Raw genomic sequence first — 10,518 nt, 5'->3', positions numbered from 1 at the left:
TAGGCAGTGAACTGCATACAATTACTTTCCTGGCAGCATTTAAGGGGAGGAAATCCGCAGCCCCAAACTAGCGAGGCAAGTAAAGAAGGTGACACTCCCTCCAGTAATTCAGGTCAGACCTTTGACCCTCCCCCACGTGTGATGTAGCTGGAAAGATCAAAGCTGCCTGAAAGCCACATGGTACAACAGTGACCACGGGGGATGCCTGGACCACAAGGGACAAGGTTTCAGTGCGTGCAGGAGCAACACTGCGAATGCGCAATGAACTGTTGCTGCAGCTCTGCCCAGGAGGCTGGACGTCTAGTCGTGCTACGCTGAGCGGCGAAGCAGGCCCAGAGGAAGACTCCACAAGTCTCCCAGCGCGCCGCACACGCCTGCCTCTCAGGCTCTCCGCATACCAAGACAAACAGCATCGGACTCGTCTTTACAGGCTGCACAACCAGGTGCCGGATGATTTCCGCTGCCTCCACTGGGATGCAGGGGAACAGGGCAGCAGCACAAAGCTCTGGGGGAGGCTGCCTCCCCCAAAGGGAATGGAACGTTGCCCTGCTGCACAAGTGCAGGGTGCATGGGGAGGGGCAGTGGTAGCACTATGGCACAGCAGGCATGGAGGGGCTACACTAATGTAGCCAACCCCTCCCTGTGCTGAACACGAGGGATTAACCAAAGGGGGTTCATTGTTCCCCTTCTCCAGACCACTGAGGATACTCAGCTCCCTGGAGAAATAACAACCCACCCGAGGAAAGCGCCTTCCCCAAAGCGCTGGCTGGTGGACACTTCACTCCCCTAACGTTTCCCAGACCTGGGCAGCGTTCACCCACAAGCAGTCAGGGGCCGGACGCTTTACGCCCGCCCTCTCCCTAGGGAGCTCCAGCACAAGGAGACTTGACTCCAATGGCTCTCGAACAAAGAACAAAATCAAAACGGCAGACACCTCTACATGATCCCGGGGGGGCGCTTCTCCCGAAAGGGCCCCTTGATAGGCCAAGTTCCCCCCTTCCCAAGAAGTATTAAAAAACCAGCTTCATCTCCTAACCTCCAAACTGACAGTCACTTGCATCTGTAAATAAGCCCCCTCTTAACCCACCCTCGGGCTGGTGCCTAGGTGCTGCCTTCCCCGGTGTTAGGCACAAGCGAGAGCCTCCTGCGGTAACAGGTACTCCCTTCACTTTTACAGTTTTCATACGCAACTTTCTTCTGGAAGAAACAAACCCCAGAACTTCACATCCTTAAGGCGTCAAGAGTTTACTTGTCAAGATCCTTTATACAGCGTGCTCGGCAGGACTCCGCCCCATCTCCCCCTGCAGGGCCGATGCACTGCAGGCTGCTCTATGTGGAGTGCAACGGGATGACGAATTTGCAGCCAAAGGGCGAGTGGTAGTTAATCCCCACTTCCTGAAAGACTTTCTGCGGAATGCCGATGTCGCACAGATAGACTCGCCCTGCCCTCTCGCCCAGCGGCAGGGGCAGGCCCAAGGCCAGCGACCACTTGGCATCGATGCCCTGCTCCATTTCACTCATAGGTGGGTCTACGCTGAGGACCGGGGCTCGGTTCTGGTTGGCCCAGTCCACAGCGGCTTTGTACCAAGGTTGATCTCGCAGGAAGGCATTTTCATGACAATCCAGGCAGTTTATCACCAGGTCAACGGGGGTATCTGGGAGATCTGAAAGAAACACGCAAGGTTTAGTGGGCGGCCAATACCGGCACAGGACGCACCTTCCCCTCCGCGGAAACAGCAGCTACGCGCAAAGAACCCAACTCCCACCTCCAGAAGAGCGACTCCCACTCCCGACCGTGCAAGAGGCCTGGAAGTGGCACGTTTTAGCACTCGGAAGCGGCAAAACAAGACCATACATTGCCAGTTAGAGAGAGCGGCTCCTGGCCATCGGCCAATGGAGCCCAAAGCTGAGTTGCGGTTGACACCCGCTGTTCATCATGCTGAAGTAGGGCACGTTTGGGAGGTGGTTGGGAGCGATCAAATTGGAACCCAGGCTTCACTTCCTCAAGAGATGGCCGGCCAGAACAGCTGTCCGTGAACGTCTGATGAGGTGGCAGTACCTGCGGTGTAACCCTGGGTTCCAACGCAGAGGGTCGGGTTGAGCAGTGCCTGGCCTGGAGACTGGGGTTCCTCTCCTACCCAGGAGGGCCCTATGCAACGAGTTTTATGCCTAACATTGGTCGAGCTTTAATTTGATTCTAATTGAATCTACTGCCAGGAAATCTTATAAAACAGCCAACACTTTTGTAAACCTTGCCACAAACCGATTCACGCAGCTCATCCGCCACAGCTCTCCAGATTGCGGTGGGAGGCCAGTCACCAACAATATCCAGAGAGACCCATTCAAAAATGGCTGGGGGGAAGAAGGGGAACCTACCAGCCAGAAAACGGAGGGGGGCAGCATTCTGCTGTATCTGCCAGTGGCTGGGCAGCCAGTGTGCTGTAATTGCTGCTTGTCAAGCTGACCAGCAAGGTCTCCTCGTTTTCTTGGATTCCCCCCGGATCAGCTGTCTGTTCTATTTATCTGTTGCCGCCTGTGAAACTTGGATTCCAAGCCGTGTTACCTGTGTCCGGTGCTGCCCAGATCCATGGCGAGCGCCCTTTTGTGCTACACTCGTTTTAGTTCTGGAGTTTGTTTCTCCCAGAAGGGGGAAAAACAGGACATGAGACATTTTAAAACATGTGTCCTTAGAGCCAAGGCCACTGAAAATCCAATTTCTCCCACTAGCTACAATCTGCTCCCTGAAACAATCTGCGGACACAGTGAATACTAGGGGGCACTAACAGGTCTGCACACGGCTCACACCAGGGTTGGATTGTTAGCGAGGCCCAACACAGGCTACCTTGATTTCAGTTATTTGCAGCTTCAGGGCGCGGAATAAGCAAGACACTGCCGACCAGCTGAGGGGAACGAAAGGTGATGCAGAGTCGCAGCGAATCGCTGGGGAGGGCCCGTGTACCAGCATCGCTACGCGGGCACAGCGGCCTCAGAACAAATACCCACCGAGCGGGCTCTACAGCAAATCACCAGAGCTACGTGCAGGGAGGGAATGCCGCTTGGCACCACTAAGTGGCACCACTAGGCTAAGAATGCCCCATGCTGTCAGAACAACACGCAGTAGGGCCCAAGCTCCCTCCCAAGAAAAACCGGTTACTTTCCTGGCCAGTAACTCCTGTTCCCCAAGGTGCGCCGTGCGTGCCCTTCCGCCCGGACTCGAGGGCACTGGGTGCACACACCTCCAATGGGACGTGTGCGCACAGCCATGCAGGGGATGCTACAAAGGTGCAGGACTCGGACACGGGACCTGGCCCCTTCAGCACGAGCCTCTGTCCATAGCTCTGTGGCCCAGTTACCTTTGACGCTGGACACCTGCTGCCCTTGGGTCTTGCTGAAGAGGGTCAGCTCGTTGGTGATGGACTCCAGCATCTTGACGAAGTTGGGCAGGAAGAGGATGACCTGAACGTCATGGTTGGAAAGGTGCCGCCCACAACTGATTCCCTGGGCCCCCTTCACGTGGGGGCCACACAGAAGAGCCACCGTGGGCCGCTGGTGGACGTTTTTAGGGTTCAGCCTGAAACAGAGGAGGGGAAACCATTCAGTCCCAAGTGTCTGCTGCGTTCTGTCCATGGGAGAGTGACGACAGCGGCCCCTAGCGAGGAGGCCCCCTAGCGGATGAACACTCTGCAGACGGGGAACCCAGTTCTGCTCTGGAAAGACACACACGCTGGGCCATTACTGGTGACCTCCCTGCTTCCCAGAAGGTAACAGACTGCAAACCTCTGGACTCTTGCAGCACTGATCTATACATCTCCTCAACGGCCCGGCCCCAGGGGCTCGGTTTCAGAACAAAGGGCTCGCCAGCCCAATCAGGTTTGAGTTCTATGGCTTCCCCTTTTCCTTTGGCTCTTTTTGGGCGGCTTTGCTGTGAGACTACTGTTCCACAGCAGCATCCAAAGCAACACAGAGAACTAAAGAGGCGCGTTTTGAACCCAAGACAGGAATGTGTAAGAGCTGCTTAAAGTACAATAGCACCACCATGACGTAGGGGTCATTTCAGACCGAGCAGATGCATTTTCAGGTAGAAGACAATTCATGATGCCGTATTTAAAGCACTCCCATTACCATCATGCACCACCAGCTGGAGCTATTGGGAAGGACTAATGGGACTATAGTTTCTATCCAGCAAGGAGGTCTGGTGCATGCTCTCGAGGCATAAGAAGGCATCAAAAGGAACGGTTAGAGAAAGCGCAGTCACTGGACAATGGTTTGAGAGCCACCGGATCGAGATGCTGTACCCTCTGGACAACACAGGAGGGAGTTAACGCTCTCTCCCCAGAGGGATGAAAATATGTAGGGTCCCATACATCAGGCTTAAAAGTGTCTGTGCAATTGTGTGTCCTCTTGCCTCATTAGTGACTGCACACAAAGTAGGTTTTTGTTCACCGGGGGGTGGGCGGTGAGTGCTCAGATGCAGACAGGCCAACTGCATATCTGACCTTGTCAAATCAGGCCTCAGGAAAAGATCAACATTCCCCAACTGGATTTAAGTGTAAAAAATATTGTAACTAGACGGTGCATCCCTCATTATTCCCTCCTCTGTTTTGTATTTGGCTGAGGGACGTTACTGGTTCTGGGATACCGAAACCCAGGAGAAGCCGTGGGTAAATCAATTAATACATCCTAGAACTGGGGGACCCAGTTGCTCCCCGAGGGTTTCCTGGTTCTCTACATACCCACACAATGTCGGGGGAGGGATAAGGAGGAAGGGAGGCTATTGGCAAAGCTCTCCTCTAGGTTGACATGTGGGTAAATCGAGATTCACTATCTAATTTTCAGTCATTTGAGGACATGCACAAACATAGTGCAGGGCTCCATCTCAGGCTACAATGATGCTTCTGCAGAGACCGTGGAAACAAAGCCACATCTGGCCAGCTGTATTAGTGGGGCCCTGTATATATTACATAGCAGTTACTGTCATTGATTGAAATATCATAAGCACAGCCATACCGGGTCAGACCAAAGGTCCGCTAGCCCAGTATTGTGTCTGCCGACAGTGGCCAGTACCAGATGCCCCAGAGGGAGGGAACACAACAGGGAATCATCACGTGATCCCTCCCGTCACCCATTTCCAGACAGAAACTAGGGGCACCATTCCTACCCATCCTGGCTAATAGCCATTAATGGACCTAACCTCAATGAACATATCTAGCTCTTTTGAACCCTGTTAAAGTCCTACTCTTCACCACATCCTCTGGCAAGGAGTTCCACAGGTTGACTGTGCGCTGTGTGAACAAAAACTTCTGTTTGTTTGTTTGTTTTCAACCTGCTGCCTATTAATTTCATTTGGTGACCCCTAGTTCTTACGTTATGGGAACAAGTACATAACTTTTCCTTATTCACTTTTTCCACACAAGTAATGATTTTATAGACCTCTATCATATTCCCCCCACCCCCCCCCGTCTCCTCTCTTCTAAACTGAAAAGTCCCGTTCCAAACATATGGGACCCGTTCCAAACCCCTCATCATTTTTGTTGCCCTTTTCTGAACCTTTTCCAATGCCAAGATATCTCAATGCCAGCTCGTGCCGGGACCAAACCCCGCTGCAGCTCTGCAATTCAAAACACAGTAGGAGATGGGGGGCAGGCTGCTCAGCTTGTCCTGCATTTTACATTGCAGAGTCATAGAGGGGTTTGGTCCCGGCCTGAACCAGGACTGAGCCAGGCTGCCTTCCCCGATCAACTAATCACGTAGTTAATAAAAATTCTATTGACTACTCCATTAGTAAAATAACTGCACTTTAACAACCCTAGTTTACTAATTACCTGCTCCTGGAACCTCCAGGTCAAAGACCCCTGGGCCTGGACTAAACATGCTCAGAGATTTCTTGCTCTGAGGGGAAACAGTGATGATTTTGTAACCCTTGGACTGGTCCAGGGCAAGAGGAGCTGCTTCCTATTCGAGTTGGGGCTCACTCTGACAACCTTCGCTCAGCTCATGTGTAGGCTCTTTTGGACTTTTAGTGGTTTCTCTATATCTTGAGAATAAAGCAGGCCTGCCCAGAAAACGCCGCGTGGGACCTGGTAGCTGTAACAATTACACCTGTTAACTGTGGGTACGTCTACACAGCAGCGTTATTCCAAAATAACAGTGTCCGTGCCCATGCGACAAGCCGCTAATTTCGACGTAATGGCAAAACAATGTCGAGCTGGAGGACTTCTTACTCAGACTCCTGTAACCCTCGTGGTTTGAGGAGTGAGGGAAGTGGAGGAAGAGGGCTCCCTCTCTCAGACTTCCTGCTGTGCAGACAGCGCCAAAAGCCAAAATAAGCTATTTCGACTTCAGCTACACAACTGACGTAACTCAAGTGTGTCGCTTCTTTCAGCTTCAGCCCTGCTGCGTAGGCCTGCCCGGTCTGGCTGGGCAGCCTGTCTCTGCGAGGGAGACACTGACGCCAGGACCTGCACAGCCTGGATACGTTCCAGCCAGAAGGGGGAGCGGGGCAAGTCTCTATCCAAGAGGGGAACTAGCTGGGAGCCACACCCCGAGAGCAGGTGGCTCTTGTTGGGCAGGTGCAGCCATCCCGAATTGTGACAGTTCCAAAGATTTTCATGGGGGATTCTTTTGCTCCATTCCCAAAGCAAACAGGGAGATTTACCTGTTGGGTCCTCCGAGCAGACTCAATGCCATCTGGCTGGCGCACACCCCCGTCATCTCCAGTCTCCGCTCCAGAGTCAGCCCATGTTTCTCAGCCACCGAAAGCAGCTTTTTGTGCAGTTCGTAAGAGACGCTTGGGACGACGAGCCCCGAGTCTGCAATTTAAAGGGGAGGGGAAGGACAGACTGATCAGGCACAGGCCGCTCCTAAATCAATATAACAAAGAGGCTACTTGGCTCTTCCGGAGGTCCCCTTATTTCTGAAGGCTGGATCAGCAGCTGTGCCACCAGCAGGCTCCTGCTCCCTTCGAGAGGCAGCCAGTCGAATCTGAACTAGCCAGCTCCATCTGTTGCTCTCATTGGGCATATAGCCACAGGCACCATTTCTTCGAGGGGCGTGAGAATGGCTGCTTCACTATGGCCTGCACTCTCCTCCAGGCTCCTGAGAAACAACTTTGGAGCAAACCACAATTGCTGGCAGAGGGGCCCCTGGCTCCACAGTTAATAGCACACCCAGAACCTGCAACACAAAGGTTTCTTTGGAAGTCGCTTAATCCTGGAAGCTCCACAGCAGAAGTGACCTTGTCTTAGTGGACCCCATCCTCGTCAGCTAGCAACCACTGCTCAAGAACAGGACAGCAATGAGACAGCCACCACGTTGTGTCTAAACCCAAAATCCCCAAGACAACCTCCCCCAGAGTCTGGAGACTACCCAAGACCCCATGATGGCGCGGTCAGCTGCAGCAAGTGGGACCCAGGGGTAAACTGAAAAAGCAAGATAGAGCTGGGAGGGCAAACAGTGGGCAAGACCCAGCCAGCTTCCTGCATCACAAGTCTCAAAACAAACCACTTTCTTCCTCCATCAACGCCACTTCTTATTCATACCGCATAGTACTCCCCTCACCCAAGAACCAGCTCCCTGCAGTGCACCTGAGAAATTAAAATAGGTCGATTGCATTCTGCAGTTATTTTCGTTAATAAACAACACTCATCTTCTGCAAGCTCATGAGAGCCACCCTTCAAGTACACACTCAGCACCGTGACAACTTGCCCAGCCACACGGAACACAAAGAAACCTCCTCCAACCTCTTTACAAAGGGTGTGCACACGGCGGAGACACACTTTAATGGCACTCGAAGCCAGGGAACAGAAAATGTGACCAAGTACCACCCCATTGAGGGGAAGGTATTATACCTCCGGTGGACAATAATGACCAGCCAGATAAAAGGATCCGGAGTCTCCAAAGGATGAGACCACCACCAACACTTACACACTGTGCTCAATCCAGCCTCTCTATCTGTTAAAGGCCATTCATTAGCACACAAAGCAAATACCTTTAAGCTAATGGCGGAGAGCTGTCGAGGTCACCTCAGTTGAGATGTCCTTCAGAGAGCATCAGAGCCCTGCAAATCTGGTATCAGAACTGAGGGTATCCAAAGAATATTTTGTGGCTTGGATGTGGACACAAATTTTGTATCAATGCAGGGCTCTAGAAAACTGGTCACACTAAGTCCCAGCAAAGACTGTATTACTCCAAGATCTGCTCTGGTTCTCCACACAGCAAAATCCCAGAGGGACAGACCTTCTGCCAGGATCGCCCAGGGACAAGAATAATGAAGAGGTCACTATACACTTCCCAGTGCATCTCAGACACTTTTATATCATCCGCTAACTCAGTGGCTCTTAATCTGGGGTGCACGTACCCCCTGGCGGTGCGAGATGCCCTTTCTGGGGGTGCGAGACATGCCAGATTTTTATGATATATCTTAGGTTTAAAGAACTGACCTACTTCAATGATTTTTAATAAGGAGTGCGAGAACATATTTTGAGAACCAAAAGGGTGCAGGCTGCAGTAAGGTTAAGAACCACTGCTCTAACGCATCAGGACTTGCTCCAACTCTCAGGTTTAAAAAAAAGACTGGATCAGCAGGACTGAAGCCCAGAAACCAACGTACCCAGCTGTGATGGATGACAGAGCAGAGAGGTCTTCTCACTTCAACAGTGAGATCCTAAGAAGTCAATAGGTAAAACGAGCCTGGATCTTTATTTCATAGAAATCATAGAGCACTTAGAACTGGAAGGGACCTCAAGAGATCATTAAGTCCAGTCCCCTGCCCTCATGGCAGGACCAGGCACCGTCTAGATCAGTGGTCCCCAACATGGTGCATTCATTGGGGCCGGAGCCGGCCCGGGCGCATGGTAAGCGCTGGCCCCGGGAGCGCCGCGAATTGGCCGCTTGTGCCCCAGGCGCGCGGCGCTTGGGAAGGGGGGTGCCGGCCCCGGGCACATGGCGCTTGCGGGGAGGGGAGGGGGGCCGGCCCTGGGCGCGCGGCATTTGCGGGGGGGGGGCGCTTTCTGCCCCCGCCCCCGAGCACGCGGCTATGGGGGGGGGCGCCCCCGCCCTCTGGCGCCCAGCAGGCGAACGGCCACGCCCCCTGGCGCCCGGCAGCCTCTAAAGATTGGGGACCACTGATCTAGATCATCCCTGACAGGTATCTGTCCAACCTGCTCATAAATATCTCCAGTGATGGAGATTCCACAAGCCCCCTTGGCAATTTATTCCAGTGTTTAACCACCCTGACAGTTTTTCCTAATGTCCAACCTAAATCTCCCTTGCTGCAGTTTAAACCCGTTGCTTCTTGTTCTATCCTCAGAGGTCAAGGAGAACAATTCCCCCCCCCCCCTTTGTAACACCTGTTTAGATACCTGAAAACCACTATTATGTCCCCTCTCAGTTTTCTCTTTTCCAAACTAAACAAGCCCAAGTCTTTCAGCCTTGCCTCACAGCTCATGTTCTCTAGACCTTTCATCATTTTTGTTGCTCTTCTCTGGACCTTCTCCAATTTCTCCACATCTTTCTTGAAATGTGGTGCCCAGAACTGGACTCAATCCTCCAACTGAGGCCTAACCAGCGCAGAGTAGAGCAGAAGAATGACTTCTCGTTTCTTGCTTTGAAGTAACTGAAGCTACAACTACCCAGTTCTCTACACATGCCTCCAACTCATGGGGGCACCTTCCATTCAGTGAATCTTTAGAATTGTAATTACTTTATTACTAGTTTGGGGAAAGGTTTCCCTACCACAGAAAGGCAAGCCACTCTGAAGTGTAAAATGGCTGTAAAACGGCACACAACAATAAATAACGGAAGACAGCTCCTCCTCATCAGTGCTAGAAATTTGGTTCAAGTAAAGACTTTAGGGATACCTGATACTCTTCCCTCAATATTGCCCCCAGCAGTACCTTCCATCCACATACCAACATAACTCAATTCTGGTTAGCTCTTGATATTTGATCATCACAGCTTGAGGGGAATGACAGCAGGCAGGCGAGTTCTTGGCTCTTCTGTTTGGCTAATTCAACTACCGCAGTGCTCAGAGGCATTCAGGAACAACCTGAATGAGTGAAGGTTTTGGCCAGGTCTACATGAAAAGGGAAGGTCAAATCAAGATAAGCAACTCCAGCTACTTTAATCACGTAGCTGGAGTTGACTTACCTTGTTTCGAGTTTCCTCCCGTTGGCTTCCCTTACTCCCCACAGAAGCAGGAATACTGGCCACTAACTGGGGTGCCCTCTGAGTTTCAATTTCTGAACTTAACTAGACCTGCTAAATCAACCTCTGGAAGATCAACTGTGAATATTCTGACTCTCATCACTTTGTAGACCAGAGGCACAGGAAGCATGAGACACATGTTACAAATAAAAATCATAATCACAACAAGATTAAGCTTCTTTCACAGCTGAGGCATGGCATGAAATGCCAGGTTGAATGCCTAACAGGCCAAAAAAACGTGGAACTTTCGTTAACGTCCTACTTCTGCAGCAGTCAAATACCTGTCCGGATTCATTTCCACGCATGTGCCAGTTA

General features: G+C 51.9%; 1 protein-coding gene across 6 annotated transcripts in view; it reads right to left on the bottom strand.

Moving 5' to 3' along the window:
* Positions 1–1,229: 1,229 nt before the first annotated feature.
* Positions 1,230–10,518, bottom strand: part of EDC3 (enhancer of mRNA decapping 3) — a 56,165-nt gene continuing 46,876 nt past the window's right edge. For all 6 annotated transcript variants that reach the window (XM_075897430.1, XM_075897429.1, XM_075897431.1 and 3 more), the window contains 3 exons: positions 6,656–6,809; positions 3,354–3,571; positions 1,230–1,664 (listed from right to left, as the gene is read on the bottom strand). In XM_075897430.1, the coding sequence (XP_075753545.1) occupies positions 1,330–1,664; positions 3,354–3,571; positions 6,656–6,809 (707 nt within the window). In that variant the 3' untranslated portion in view covers positions 1,230–1,329. The remainder of the gene's footprint in view (positions 1,665–3,353; positions 3,572–6,655; positions 6,810–10,518) is intronic.

Source organism: Pelodiscus sinensis, chromosome 14 (assembly GCF_049634645.1).
Source record: "Pelodiscus sinensis isolate JC-2024 chromosome 14, ASM4963464v1, whole genome shotgun sequence".
Classification (NCBI taxonomy): domain Eukaryota; kingdom Metazoa; phylum Chordata; order Testudines; family Trionychidae; genus Pelodiscus; species Pelodiscus sinensis.
Note: the sequence above shows the minus strand (reverse complement) of the source record. Positions and strands in the feature narration are given on the sequence as shown.